This window comes from Crassostrea angulata, chromosome 4 (assembly GCF_025612915.1).
Source record: "Crassostrea angulata isolate pt1a10 chromosome 4, ASM2561291v2, whole genome shotgun sequence".
NCBI classification, from domain to species: Eukaryota; Metazoa; Mollusca; class Bivalvia; order Ostreida; family Ostreidae; genus Magallana; species Magallana angulata.
Window position 1 is genome coordinate 16,441,270 of NC_069114.1, and position 15,804 is coordinate 16,457,073.

General features: G+C 32.8%; 1 protein-coding gene across 1 annotated transcript; it reads right to left on the reverse strand.

The window, feature by feature from the left end:
- Nucleotides 1–3,776: 3,776 nt before the first annotated feature.
- Nucleotides 3,777–12,522, reverse strand: LOC128179395 (sulfotransferase 1B1-like). Its single transcript, XM_052846804.1, has 5 exons — nt 12,312–12,522; nt 10,539–10,853; nt 7,850–7,953; nt 7,190–7,385; nt 3,777–4,011 (listed from the first exon to the last, which is right to left on the reverse strand). The coding sequence occupies exons 1-5, from the start codon at nt 12,472–12,474 to the stop codon at nt 3,902–3,904; spliced, it is 888 nt and encodes a 295-aa protein (XP_052702764.1). The 5' UTR covers nt 12,475–12,522; the 3' UTR covers nt 3,777–3,901.
- Nucleotides 12,523–15,804: the final 3,282 nt, after the last annotated feature.

Below are 15,804 nucleotides of genomic sequence, written 5' to 3' on the forward strand. Positions count from 1 at the left end.
CAATTCCCCAGATCTAAACTGCATAGAAAATCTCTGGAGTATTCTGGACAGTGAGGCCTACAAGGATCCGCGCCCGACATCCATGGACCAATTACGCCGCCGTCTTCAACGAGCATGGAGGGAGATACCTCAGAAACATTTGATTTCTTTAATTCATTCAATGCCTAACAGAATTAAAAATGTACTGAAAAACAAAGGTGGTCTATCTGGTTATTAAAAATAAAAAAACTTACAAACGAGTTGTTTATTAATGAATCTAGGCTAAAGTAAATCACGGAACGAACTTTCTTAACACCCTTTACATATTATTTCTATAGACGAATACGCCAAACGATGGGCAAAACATGAATAAAGTATCATTGACACGTTGCCAGAATGGAATACAAGTGTTCGATGCGTGTTAAAATCTCGCATTAAGCGATTGATGCGCTGTGTGACAACCAATTTTCCATTTATATTTAATAATTTAGAAATGAAAAAAGGACCTAGAAAAATAACACGATCAGTTTGTTCTGGTACCTGCTAATAAAACAGGAAACAACATTCTCTTTGTAAGGCTTATTATGAAAAATGTAATTTATAAGAACTTGAATTTAATTATGCAAGTTTCAAACCAACTTATACTCATAGTAAGAACTTCTTCAAAATCATATGTCAGTTTTTAATATTTTCAATATTCAGAACAACCAAAGTGAATTTGAGTTTCCTTATTCATATTGGATGCCTAAGCTTCATAAAAATCCTTATAAACAAAGATGCATAGCTGGTTCCAGTTAATGATCTACGAAGCCTCTTTCTTTACTCCTTACTAAAATATTAACAGCAGTAAAGGAGAGACTACAGAGTACTGTGCAACAGTATATTCAAGGAGCGGTGTTTATCAGATGTAGATGCTTAAACATTCCAAGGAACTTCAAGAACATTTGAAATCACTAAATTTTACCAGAATTGATAGCATCAAAACTTACGATTTTTCTACACTTTATACCACCATCCCCCAAAATAAATAAAAGTCTTGACATTATTGGTAGCTGCTTTTTCAATAAAAATGGATCTTGTAAATTACACTTACCTTGTCATTGGTCATCTACAAAACTATTTTGTTAAAAGCCAATCGGATTGCATACACAAGTACTCTTAAAATGATTTTAAAAAAAGATGCTTGCGTTATGATTGACAAAATCTAAGTAGGTTTTGGAATGCAGGTTTCCTAACAATCTGTTGGAATTCCGATGGAGATAAATTGAGTTCAATTGTTGGCAGGCCTATTTTTATATTCATATGAAGCAGAATTTATTCACAGAACTGAACATGAAAAACAGAAATCACTCGAAGTGGCCTTTAAGGTTGTCCATCCATAACTATCATATTTAATATCTGATAATAGATTGCAAGTTTGATAACTAAAATCTTAATGTGATTTTAAGGAGTTTATTAAATAATAACGTTTCAACTTTGAAATCTTAAAAAAAAATAATTTTAATAAATCTATCATATGTTGAAGTTGATATTGAAGTCTATGGGAAAAATGCATATTTAAATCTATTTCTTTTGTACAAGTAATTTTCTCACATTTCTCTTGGTAAAAAGTTGCAAAAGCTTTCTCCGTCCTCGAATATGCTAAAATAATTCATTGTTTACCATACATATTTTCAGGAAATGATTTTTTAAAATTTTCCTTAAGGGCAGACAACTCTAAAAAATGTTTTAAGTGCAAAGAGTTCCTTAATCGACTACATACTTACACCCAAGTATGGTTAATGTCAGCCTCATAATAGCTTTAAAATATGTATTTGATGTCGAATAGATCAATCAAAATTGTTAAATTCACCTTAGTCATTTATGGGCTACCTTAACTCGACATTTAGGAAAATTGATTTTGGAACACTGTTCATTATCACCAGATTTCATATATAGCATAAAGAGCATAAAAAATTGCTCAATTATCAGATTATATTTACCTAGTTAGACAACCAATTTCCCCGTACTATAGAATACGCTTGATATAGTACATCTAAATACATAACTGTTTTATTTATGTTCGCACACAATAAACTTAATGCTTTTAACCTTACAGGGGTTAGTCCCAAGGTCCATGACATTGACGTTAAATGATTTTATCAGTTTTCAATGAATGATATGCTACCTTGTCTAAAATTAATTGATTAAATAAAACCACCCGATTTTTTGTTGATAGAAATTCATGTCAAAAGAGTAACCAATTAGAGTTACTGTACTTATTTATCGGGAAAAAAACAATCAGAAGATAAATATATAATACTCTTCTTTGACGTAGCATTGCAAAATCAACTTATACAATTATCCGTACATTATTTTATATTTGATGTAGCATAACGATTGTTATAGATTAAATTCTCCTTCGACAAACTACTGTAAAATGTCACAATCTTAAATATAAGATATACACATAAAAGGAAAAAATCATTTTATTGCGTTTAAAGGTCGGTTATCAAACCGCGCGAGAATCATCAGTCTTTCAAGCTAAGAATTCGAGTAAATTGGGACTTTGCATAACCTGTTAAAGTTAAAGATGAACACCGTCGTAAATAGATCTTGTCCGCCATATTTCTGTTTCACCAACGTTACGGTTATCCCTACAACCCCTAAATATGCTGAAGAATTTCAATAGTTTATTTTTTTTTTGCTGTAGAGGTCTTACCTGTATGGAAGTAGATCTTGCCTCGCCGTATTACTCGGTCACGATGAAATTTGAAAATATTAAGTTTTACGCACTTATTTCAAGCAAGGAGAATGCTAGCATCAAATAAACTGGTTAAAATGTAATTTACAAACAGAATATGCACATAAAAATAAAAATTAAAAGCATAAAATTCAAAGATCCCGAAAGGAATATTACACGTCAACCACGAGTTTCAGGTGTGCAATCGGGTGTTACAAAATCGAAGGGTTTATATACAAGATATCTGTGTGACGGTGCATATTTACGAGCGGTTTTCGGCTTTAATGTCTGTTACATCATGTATACTTGATAAACGTGTTCGATGTGTATATTGTAGACATGGAGTACATTACGGTGTTTTCTTTTTAATTTTAACTTTAGGAAATAAATGTCCGCGAACATTATATAACATCGAAATTATTGTGCATAAGTGTAAGAATAATTTTCTTCGACGTTGAAATTAGAAGAGGATTTGAGAGACTTTTCTGCTAAGAAACTTTTCGTTTCTATGCATCTAGTTAAAAGATAATTAAGGGAAAGAAAAATAATGCTAATTATTTCCCTAGTTTACTAATATTAGAGAAATATTGACAACATCATGATTATTTAATATAAAAACAGAAACCCACCGTGAAATTAAAACTACCGTAAAAGTTACCAATTCATCAAACCGTGAAATTATTAACTCCAGGAATAAAAGACGTTTACAGAATGCATAATTACCTGTAAATTTGTTTTATTTTTATAGGCTTTATTTCTTGATGTTGACATTTTCCATTACTTGTGATACTTTAGAAATAAACATGGTCTCGTGATATTTATCTTTAGAGTAACGCACATTTTTTTGTATTGCATTTTTCCGTTTTGTTCTAGTGCAGACTTTTTTCATAAAAAGAGGTACCTTTAATATATAGATATTCTTAGAATAGAGAATGAAATTCTATTTTAGAAAAAAAAAACCTGGAATCTTAAATATTTTTTATAACCGTAGGAGGACATCAGTTTTTTGAAATGTTAATGGCCTAAATAGTCTTTATTTTCTTGTGTAATAAAAGCCATCGGTTTATGACACAATTACAAGCAAAATATTTTTTTTTATTTTATTGAATATAAACAATAGATATTTAGATAAATCTTGTTCACTAAGAGTTGAATGATAATGCATAAATATGATACATATATCAATTTCTGATTTGTACTCTACTCAAATTCGAATTCCAATCCAATATCGTCCATATTGTCTGCTTTTGTTTTGTCAAATGCTTCACTCATCGCTACTGTGAAATAATTTTTCCAGTCTCCAATTTCACCTAAAATAAAATTCCTTTTAATGTATCATTCCTTCAATATTGACAGTGTTTTAAAGTAATAAATTTCATATTTTGATTTTTGTATTTAAACCAATGGTAATTTTTTCCAAAAATGTTTCATATATCTAATTTTGAATATTGAATAATCTTTTGATTGGTTAAATAAAGCAAAACTATTATAAAGGTTTTATATATTTGAAATTAAACAAATAAGTAAGCTGTAGAATAAATTTTCAAACTACAGTACAGCTCACGAGTATCCCGACACCCACTGTGTAAAAAACACAGTGGAAAACGCTCTGTGTCGCACCGTGCACACGGTGTGACACCGTGTATGTGTATTGGAAAATTCAAGAGAAAGCACCGTGTCGCACCGTGGCCGCCTGTGTAACTCCGTGGCCACTGTGTTACTCCGTGGATATCGTTACCTGAGACGTTGATAGAAATAGCGTATGTTTAGAAATAAAGAAATTATGGCTAAACAAGGGTTGAAACATATATATCCTTTTCATATTTAAAAAAAAGAATGTCGACTTAAGTTGCACGGACCCATAAAATTGTCGAGGCTGTCAACGTGAAGTTAATTTTTTGTGATCTGAAAACTCGACGTAAATGGGTACCTTTTAATTCATTTGTTCTGAAATAAATTGAAATAAATTCACCAAAAATATTTGATAATCAATTAATATATAATCAAAATTCAAATCAATTTAATTCATCTTGTTTTTTTCTAAACACACATGATGTTGTAACTGACGATCCTATTAAAATGTCGGGAGCTTAAACGTATTATTTCTGTTATCTGTAAACACTTTCAGATTTATTAATTAATTTACAGCCTTACTTTAAACCAATTAAAAATGAGAAATGAAAACATTCCAGATCATGTTTTTCTAAAAACATGTGCTGTCGATGTGCTGTAGTAAATAACTACCCCATATTACCGGTGACTCGAATAATTTGGACTTCAGCTATTTATGTAGCAATAAATAAACAAAAAATCACTTTTATATTATAGATTATAGATAAATACATGTACAAACTCTTGTTAAATTATATTCAAGCATTGTACATGTATTAAAAAATATACCCGAATTTCATAAAATAACTTTCAACTTTAATTATTTCCGTATAGCTCGTAATGGCCTCGTAATTTCACATGAAAAAATCACTCGTGCAATGTACGGAAGCTGATCAGATACACAGCATTGTCTTTCATCTTGGGTTCTATACACAACAGGTGTTATTGTCTGTCTTGTTAGGTGTCATTGGAATTTACAATATTTGGACGTCTGAACAGGTGTACTCGAGATGCCGTTATTCACACCTTTCCGCGAACACCTGTTTGGTAACTCATCACAACCCGTCGTGTGTATGGTCTGAATATATCTTACTTCTACTTTGTTAGTTCAATGATTTTTTAATCTAATCTCTAACAAACAAAAAAATTGTCTGTAGATATGTACACAAACAACTACACGTAAGACTATCGGCGCGTGGATCCGGGGAACAATTTAGCAACTCTATAAATGCGGGAATTTCACAAAGTATTAACTTGCGATAAGAAATTATTTACCGGGTACACATACATGTATGTACAAAAAAACCTGATTGATTAAAAAGATGAATGAGATAAATAAATATCGGTAACTTTTTGCAAGCATTTAAAATAAACACATCTTATTGATGTGAAATAGCGTCGAAATTTTAACGAAAAAATCTTATTACTTTGTGAACTTTACAAACTTTTAGTCATTGTGTTGAAATCGTTATTAAAACCATGGATCTAAAATAAATGAATTAAATTCATACAAATAGAACTCTTATAATTCTAAAATGATTGCACAAAAGAACAGAGAGAGAGAGAGAGAGAGAGAGAGAGAGAGAGAGAGAGAGAGAGAGAGAGAGAGAGAGAGAGATTTCACAACGTAATATTCCAACCCCCATGCATGCAGTATAAGAATGAAGAAACTAAACATTTCAAACACTGAATACTTCATTGTTAAACATTTTTCTATTTTGCTGACTTAAAAAAACAATAGAACGACATTTTTCCCATATCATGGAAGGAGCACGTGGTCTATCTCGCGGGCTGATTTGATTGACAGGGATAGCACGTGGACCCTGACTGCATATATTCTATCGCAATTTTAGGGAAAAGGGTTCAATATAATGGAAACTATAAATCTAACTTATTACACTAAATTACAAGTAAAATGTACTTAAATTAAACTCATACTGGTATTCTCTCTCTCTCTCTCTCTCTCTCTCTCTCTCTCTCTCTCTTATATGACGATCATTAAACAATCAAACAGTATTTATTGCAATACTGAGTAGTTTCTTGGAACACAAATAATTTCTAAACTCAAGTTGCTATAAAGATGAAATAAAAAATTATCAAGTACCGATCCACGGATTCTTAGCGCTATGAATATGTACCGTGCGGTACTACATGGACAAGTACATCACACATATGTATAAACTAAAAAGAAAGAAAATTTGAAAATATATTAGATATAAAGCTGTATAATTATATTATTTAGAGAAAGTACATTTGTTTTCAACAACCCGTTAGATTTGTTATCGTTGAATAGAGTATAAGTGAGAAAAGATCACAGTTATGGTTCTATGCACTATTAAAACTGCCAAACTACAGTAACTATGATTACTACTACGTTTAAAAACGGACAGAAACAAAAACTTATGGAACCGTTTATTTGAATTTTAAAAAGGAAAAGAAAGTGTTAGTGTTTTAATTGATCAAACCTTTATGTGGGCGATATCGATTTTTAATATTAACAAAAAATCAACCGTGTCAATCGCATACGTCTGAAAATTGCGTGCATAAAATTTTTATTTATTTCTATTTCTTTGTCTTTTAATTTTCTTTGATTCTCTTACGTACATCAATAATTCTTTATAAGTTTTATTCCTAAATCCTCCTTTTTCACAGGTAAATACCGCGTGTTACACCGTGTTACTGTCTGTGTTGCATCGCGGTGCACCGTGTCGCACCGTGTTTTTTCTCGTTCTGTGGCCGTAACAGAGAACAATAGATCGAAGGTACCGACACTTCCACGCTCAGCGTGGACTTTCAAACACGGTGGTCGGTGTTTTTGTCGGGATACTCGTGAGCTGTACTGTAACCTTACACATTTATTAAAGTATTCTTAGTTACCTTTCCTATAAATGGTAGGATGTTCATTAAGACTCACAGCTCGCATGATCTTGGACAATGCTTCATCATTTCGCACGCTTTTATCAGCTGTCTTTAAGTTGTCAAATTGACACTTCTCTGCTATTTCTTTCAATAATGGGTCAGCTATTTTCACTTCTAAGAACTCCGCTAATCGTTTTAGTTCCTTTAGTGTGTTCTATTTGAAATGTTCTTTTCAATATATATGTATGTGTACATTTGAGTCAAACATGACAAAATTCTTCACATTTTCTATGTTTTTACTTTTAGCTTTTACCTGCTTAACTAAGATTTAAATGTCAGCGGTAAAACACAAAGCTCTGTAAGTTGTCATGTGAACAAAGCTAATGTTTTGTTGCTGTTGTTTGTTTTTTTGCTGAATTTAAATTTGCATATTATACATTGGTTTGCTTCTAAATTTTGTGATTTTCAATCATATTTGACTGGAGTTCAAATTTTAGCTAAGCAACAGAGTTACAAAATTAAGCTTTGTGAATATCAAACAATGCAAAGTTATTAATATCTTTTAAATCAAATCAATTAGGACGGAAGTTCTAAAAACATATTAATATCTAATTTTTCCTTAGAATTTAGTATAAAAAGAACGTAAAATTCTGTTCTTGCCAACAGTAACACACTTACGTTTTTCAATGTTTCGTATTGCAGCATGATGATTTGGTCTTTTCGTGCCTTTGCCTCTCTAATGAAGGTTTGATTGTATTGAAACCAACCCCCATAAATTGCCCCTAAATATCAAGAAAATCATATTATATGATGACAAAGTCCCGAATTAGCATTAAACAATTAACCGTCGTTAAAAGCTTTCTGGATATAACTAGTTACTTCTTTAGTCGCGTAATAACATTCCTTAATCACCTTGGGTTAATGGCTCTAGTTTTGAATACGTAGCAATTAAGTATATGTTAAAAAGTTTATGGTGATGAAAAACTTTTAAACTCATGAATAAATTCTTTTTTGAACGTGTTTTTTTTTAATCAGAATCTTCTAAATTCTTATAAAAAGAGTTTGATCTTTGATAACATTATAGCACATAAAAAACTGTAAAAATTGTACTTATTTTTTCTCTCAATACATTTTATTCCTATTTTCCCCTACAAGGTTAAGGAAATACTTAAATTAATTCTTAAGATGATAGGAAAGCATCCAAAGAATTAACTTATTAGCTCACCTGAGCTGAAAACTCAAGTGAGCTATTCTAATCACATTTTGTCTGTCGTCTGTCTGTCCGTCTGTCCGTCTGTCCGTCCGTAAACTTTATACATTTTCAACAACTTCTCAAGAACTACTTGGCCAATTTCAACCAAACTTGGCACAAATCATCCTTAGGCAAAGGGGATTCAAAGTTGTGAAAATTAAGGGCCACACCTGTTTTCAAGGGGAGATAATTAGAAATTAATGAAAAATTTCGTGAAATTTTCAAAAATCTTCTTCTCAAGAACCAGAAAGCAAGGAAAGCTGAAACTTGTGTGGAAGCATCCTCAGGTAGTGTAGATTCAAAGTTGTGAAATTCATGACCCCCGGGGGTAGGGTGGGGCCACAATGGGGGGTCGAAGTTTTACATAGGAATATATAGAGTAAATCTTTAAAAATCTTCTACTCAGAAACTAAACAGCCAGCAAAGCTGAAACTTGTGTGGAAGCATCCTCAGGTAGTGTATATTCAAAGTTGTGAAATTCATGACCCCCGGGGGTAAGGTGGGGCCACAATGGGGGGGTCGAAGTTTTACATAGGAATATATAGAGTAAATCTTTAAAAATCATCTGCTCAGAAACTAAACAGCCAGGAAAGCTGAAACTTGTGTGGAAGCATCCTCAGGTAGTGTAGATTCAAAGTTGTGAAAATCATGATCCCTGGGGGTAGGGTGAGGCCACATTGGGGGGGAGGGTTTAAAAATTTTACATAGAAATATATAGAGTAAATCTTTGAAAATCTTCTTCTCAGAAACTAATCAGCCAGGAAAGGTGAAACTGTTGTGGAAGCATCCTCAGGTAGTGTAGATTCAAAGTTGTGAAAATCATGATCCCTGGGGGTAGGGTGGGGCACAAGGGGAGGGGTCGAAGTTTTACATAGGAATATATAGAGTAAATCTTTAAAAATCTTCTTCTCAGAAACTAATCAGCAAGATGATTCTTTATAATTGTTAAAACTTTGGCTCCAGGACAATTCTTCGGCCTCACAAGAAGGTTCAGAGTTTGATGTAGCTAAATATCCCATATATAAACAATTGTAAAGGATCTTTTTGAGAACTGCAATACTCAACATGTGATATGACTATAAAATTGAAGCAGGCAGCTATTTTTTCATTAGAATCTTTTTGTATTACTGTATTGAGTTATTGCCCTTGATTTATTGATTCTTGATTATTTTAATTAATGCATCCACTGTTAACCAATTATTGTGATGATTATTTTTATACAATAATAAATATTCAATGTATATAAGTTGTTCTGCATAAGAAGTTTTGGGTAAGGCCGGATTAGTTTGTTTATTTTTGATTTCCAATTTTTAGATACTATGAATTATTTTAGGTTGGCACATATATAGTGACAGTGTCTATTGCATTTCGATGAGCGACTGTTTGGGGTTAAACTTGTACAGGAATGGATAGATAGAGTGTGTGAACATCCTTGCTCTATCTAATCTACGTATTTTCTAATCGTCGATACAAAGTGTGCAGTCATTCCTGCCCTGTATCGCATTAATACAAGTGTGCAGTCATATCTGCTTGTATTGGTGGTAGTTGCGGTGGAGCACTAATGTATGGTCATCCCTGCTGGTGTTCAGGCCTTTCTAGCGCAAGTGTGCGGCACTCCCTGCTTGCGTTAGGTTGAGCTGTTGGCGCAAGTGTGCGGTCATCCCTGCCTGCGTAAACGTTGGTACCTGTTGAGTTGCGTAGGTGTGCGGTCATCCCTGCCTGCGTAACGTTGAGTCCCTATATATGTGCAGGAGCGGTGATTAAAGTCTGCTCTTGTAAATATTGGCAGCAATCAGGGCTATCCGAGTTCCAAGGGGGAAAAATGGATTTTATTTATACAGGATCTACATGTATTATTGTACATTGTCCAGATTGTTTGTATTATGACCCCATTAAGCTGACCTTATTATACCTATTGTTCCTCAGGTGAGCGATGTGGCCCATAGGCCTCTTGTTTTTATCTTGGTTTCAATCAAGATTATTTGAATAATAATCGATTGCGACTTTTCCTGTAGATTTTTCTCATCACATAGCAAATAGCACTACGATATTATATTGTAAAGTCAGAACTATTCTGCGCTCAGAGAGAGAGAGAGAGAGTCGTTAAATACTCACTTTTCCCTAAATAAAATTCAGATAAAAAATATTCAAATGTTTCTTCTCGCAATAAACCACAGGAGCGCATCACTTCAAAGAATGAAACCGCAACATCTTTAGGATTTCGTATGACGTATATGATTTTGCCACCTCTCTCTACGTGCTGTTTTGGTAGCCACTTGAATTGAAGGTGTGTGCTGACGATATGATTATAAAACTGTAGAGGACCAAGGTCTGGCAACCCTTCCAAGAAAGTGGCCTCTCTAGAAACTGTATTGTAGTTTGCATTCCTCGTAAGCAACATATGAGTAATTTCGTACACCCAGTGTGTTCCTACAATGTTAAAGCTTTGAATCTAATTGGGCTTTTTAAAAAAGCCTTTTGAAATATATTTGTTATAAATTTGACTGTCACAATCTATATTAATAAATGAAAATGTTGTACTCAATTTCAAGTTCTTAAACTTCTTTGAATTGGAAGAGAAGTAGATTAGTGACCCAACAACTTTTTTTATATAAATGGTCAAGACAATATTTTCATTAAACAATTGACCTTGAGATAAAAAATAGGACAAGTTAAATATTTTAAATAAAATATTATATTTATTATCTAAACATTTAAGAGACGTGGTTTCCTTCTCAGTATCATATCAAGTTTGAAGTCTTAAAGTCCGACCCGGACAAAGTTAAGATAAAGAAGAAAAAGAATGAAAAGGAAGGCATATGTTTTAAGTTTCTTAAAACTGAAAAATTGCAAAAAACCCGAATTTTTTATAATATATATTAGCACAGTTTTTTAAAGCAGAAGAAGAGAAAAAATTAACCAAATATCTGCTGTTCCGGATACAAATCCATATTTGTGTAACATATAATTTTCCCAAATAATAGAAAAAAAATAAGTTTTAATTTGAAAAAATACTAGTATAACATAGATTTTTTTCATTGTTAAATAAATATTGACTCAATTTTTTTGGGAGGGGGTAAAAAAACCCAGACTTTGAGTTAAGGTGACTTTATATGTGTATGTTGAAATGTATTGTGTAAATTGAAATTAATTCTTTTAGTACCGTCAGCGATTCTGTAATGTGCATTGAAAAATATTTACATTTACATTGCCTTTGTCTGTGATAACACTACAAACTCGATTTTTTAATGTATAGTTTATTTTATTAATGACCATTTTGATATTTAATCGAACGTTTGTTGAAAATATATAAATATATGTTCTTAGAAATCATCTCTAAGTATTATGCAGTAATCAAATATTGTCGGAGTAATTAAATCTATCATCAAGCTCTTCGGTCTTAATTAGATTTGAACACCACGACAAAATTCGATCAATTTAATAAAATTTTAATATACATTACTTGATTGCTTAGCCTAACACGCTTCAAGAATTGCTACTTTATATCAATATGTTGCAGATGTTTTAAAATCATAACACATGACTTGGGTTTCATAACACATGAAACGTACATGAAATACTATCCCATATCACAATTGCTTGTTGTGTTTAAATTATACATATACCGATAACCATTTGAGGTGTTAGGAAGGCTTAATGGTCGTGGCCATTTTTAGTTTGTCTTGATCTTTTTTAGAACAAAAACTATATATAAACATATAGAAATTACCCAAATTTAAAAGGTTTATTAGGTAGATTTTTTTCGTTTTAAAAATAATTAATAGCTGAACAAATCATATTTTAAAATTCTAGGCCGATGGGAAGGTTAATATATCGACAATCCAGCCATCTAAGAGTAGAATGAACATGTTATTAAATTTGGCCTACCTGATCTAGGAAACGTAGCCAGAATAACTGCTTCCGGGCCAAGCTTTAAATCTTGAATATCATTTATCACTTTTCCAGCATCTCTAAGAAGTGGTTCAACTTTGGGTAACCTGACTCCTTCATGAGTTGGATAGTCCAGTTCGTAAATATCTATGCCATCCATTTTTCTATTTAACGCAATGCTGTATATAACACTATACTAATTTTGACGTGGCGAGTTTGTCTTAATCTTTTTTTACATACTTATTCATATAAATACGGAGACGTGTAGGGGAACAAATTTGTTTCGTATTTCCTTAGATACATGTCCTTTATTGTGTTATATCAACATTTAAAGTATATGCAGATATGTATTGTGGGTTCTAATGGATGCAAAGGCAGAATTAAATCGTTTGGATATTTTATCATTTCTATGGATTCATTCATGGTACAACGACTAAACTTAAAACAGGTATCTTTTTTAAATAAAAAAAAAGATAATTTCATAGGAGAGCGACAATTTTCGAGTAAATTTTGAATATCTGAGTAGCTCAATAGGTGGTTTGTTCTAGATGAGACTTGGGATCATTGGTTTGGCTATATAACGTGTACGTTTTACTGTGGAATCATTTTAATTCACGGGGGCCAATTTTCGTGGATTGTTAATTTTTTTCTCATTCTTGGGGATTAATTTCGTGGAATGGTTACTGTTCCATATCTTCTTCTTAAATTGTATTCGTTGAGGATTAAAATGAGTTGGGGAGGGCTACCCACAGTTACCACGAAAATTGAGCCACCACGAATTCTATTGATTCCATGGTCTATTGATTCCATATATATATATATATATATATATATATATATATATATATATATATATATATATATATATATATATGTAATTTAGAAAAAAGGGTAACTCAATCTATATTGGCTTTCGCCATTGTGTAAAGTTGTTATTACCATGATTATCAACGTATAAAATATTTTAAAGAAAATTTTCATTTAGCAGTCGACAACCAAATCACAATTAGATATTGTTGAACGCTTTGTCTACGCATGAATAATTAAATATATATACATATAGATTTCGTTTTAGCTCACCTGAGCTGCAAGATCAAGTGAGCTTTTCTGATCACATTTGTCTGTCGTCTGTCTGTCCGTCTGTCTGTCTGTAAACTTTTCACATTTTGCAACATCTTGTCAAGAACTACTGGGCCAAATTCAACCAAACTTGGCACAAATCATTCTTAGGCAAAGGGAATTCAAAATTGTGGAAATTAAGGGCCATGCCCTTATTCAAGGGGAGGTAATTAGAATAATTGAAAAAATTTGAGAAATGATAAAAAATCTTCTTAAAACCCATTAGGCTGGGAAAGCTGAAACTTGTGAGGAAGCATCCTCAGGTAGGGTAGATTCAAAGTTGTGAAAATCATGACCCCCAGGGGTAGGCTTGGGCCACAATGTGAGTGGGGGGTCGACGTTTTGCATATCTTCTTTACATTTATCTTTTTCTCATTAACTCATGGGCCAGGAAAGCTGAAAATTGTGTAGAAGCATCCTACGGTAGGGTACATTTAAATTTATGAAAATCATGACCTATGGGGGTAGGGTGGGGTCACAATGGGGGTCAAAGTTTTACATAAGAATATATAAGGTAAATCTTTAAAAATCTTCTTCAAAAAAACTAATCAGCCAGGAAAGCTGAAACTTGTGTGGAAGCATCCTCAGGTAGTGTAGAATCAAAGTTGTGAAAATCATGATCCCCGGGCGATAGGGTGGGGTCACAATGGAGGGTCAATGTTTTGCATAGGAACATATAGGGTAAATCTTTGAAAATCTTCTTCTCAGAAACAAATCAGTCAGGAAAGCTGAAACATGTGTAGAAGAATCCTCTGGTAGGCCCCAATGGGGGGTGTGGAAGTTTTACATAGGACTATATAGAGAAAATCTTTAAAAATAATCTTCTTAGAAACTAAACAGCCAGGAAAGCTGAAATTTGTGAAGAAGCATCCTCATCAGGTAGTGTAGATTCAAAGTTGTGAAAATCACGACCTTTTGGGGTAGGTTGGGGCCAGAATGGGGGGGGGGCAGGTCAAAGTTTAACATAGGATTATATAAGGTAAATCTTTAAAAATCTTCTTGTCAGAAACTAATCAGCCAGGAAAGCTGTGTGTGGGAGCGTCCTCATGTATTGTTGATTCAAAGTTGTGAAAATCATTATCCCCTTATCCCCAGGGGATAGGGTGGGGCCACAATGGGGAATCAAAGTTTTACATAGGAATATATAGAGTAAATCTTTAAAAATCTTCTACTAAAACACTAATCAGCCAGGAAAGCTGAAATTCGTGCGGAAGCTTCACCAGGTAGTGTAGATTCACAGTTGTGTAAATCATGATCCCTGGGGGTAGGGTGGGGCCACAATGGGGCGGGAGGAGGGAGTGTCGAAGTTTTACATAGGAATATATAGAGTCAATCTTTAAAAATTTTCTTCTCAGAATCTAATCAGCCAGAAAAGCAGAAATTTGTGTGGAAGCATCCTAAGGTAGATTCAAAATTGTAAAAATAATGACACCCCCGGGAGTAGGGTGGGGCCACATTGGGGGGGGGGGGGGTCAAAGTTTTACATAGGAATATGTAGAGTGTCTTTAAAAATCTTCTTCTCAGAATTCTTTATGATTGTTAAGACTTTGGCCCCAGGACAATTCTTCGGCCTCACAGAAGGTTCAGAGTTTGATGTAGGTTTATATCCCATACATAAACAATTGTTAAGGATCTTTTTGAGAACTGCAATACTCAACATGTGATATGACTATAAAATCATCCTTTTAGAAAAGGGACTAATGATTATAAACTTAAGAATATCCAGGGGGGATGGACTTTATTTATACAGGATCTACATGTATCATTGTACATTGTCCGGATAGTTTGTATTATGACTCTATTAAGCTGATTTTATCATGCCTATTGTTCCTCAGGTAAGTGATGTGGCCCATGGGCCTCTCCTTGTAGACTTGTGAGAATCTGGAAAACAATGATGATGTAGAAAAGTTCAGCCCGATGTACTAAAAATCCAGGTTGTACTTTTATGCCTCATGGAGTAATTTCCCAAAATTTTTTTTGTTATGGGGTGGTAAAATATAAAACGGATTCGCAATCGATCAATATTAAACATATCTTAACTTCATAGAATTAATTTGTACATAACAATTTTAATGAAAATAATATAATTGTTTTAATCTCTATATTAAAGCATTACAACAGTTTATATAATTCAAAAATGATTTTTTATCATTGATATGATAAGCGATTGTGCGTTTTTAACGTTATGGGTGCAAATAATTTACTTATGAATTTAACATCAGTCAAACTCGATTTCAAATTCAATATTTTTCATTTTGTCTGCATTAATCTTGTCAAATGTTTCACTCATGGCTACTTTTAATTAGTTCTTCCAGTCTCAAATTCCACTTTTAAATCAATTTCTTTTTTTTTTGTTTCAGGAACATTCGTT

Excerpts from the sequence above, each read along its gene's own strand:
- LOC128179395 (XM_052846804.1), bottom strand. The coding sequence starts at position 12,474 with ATGGATGGCATAGATATTTACGAACTGGACTATCCAACTCATGAAGGA. Across the intron at positions 10,854-12,311 it reads GGCTACGTTTCCTAGATCAG|GAACACACTGGGTGTACGAA; the intron begins GTAGGCCAAATT and ends TTAACATTGTAG. Across the intron at positions 4,012-7,189 it reads TCCTACCATTTATAGGAAAG|GTGAAATTGGAGACTGGAAA; the intron begins GTAACTAAGAAT and ends ATTTTATTTTAG.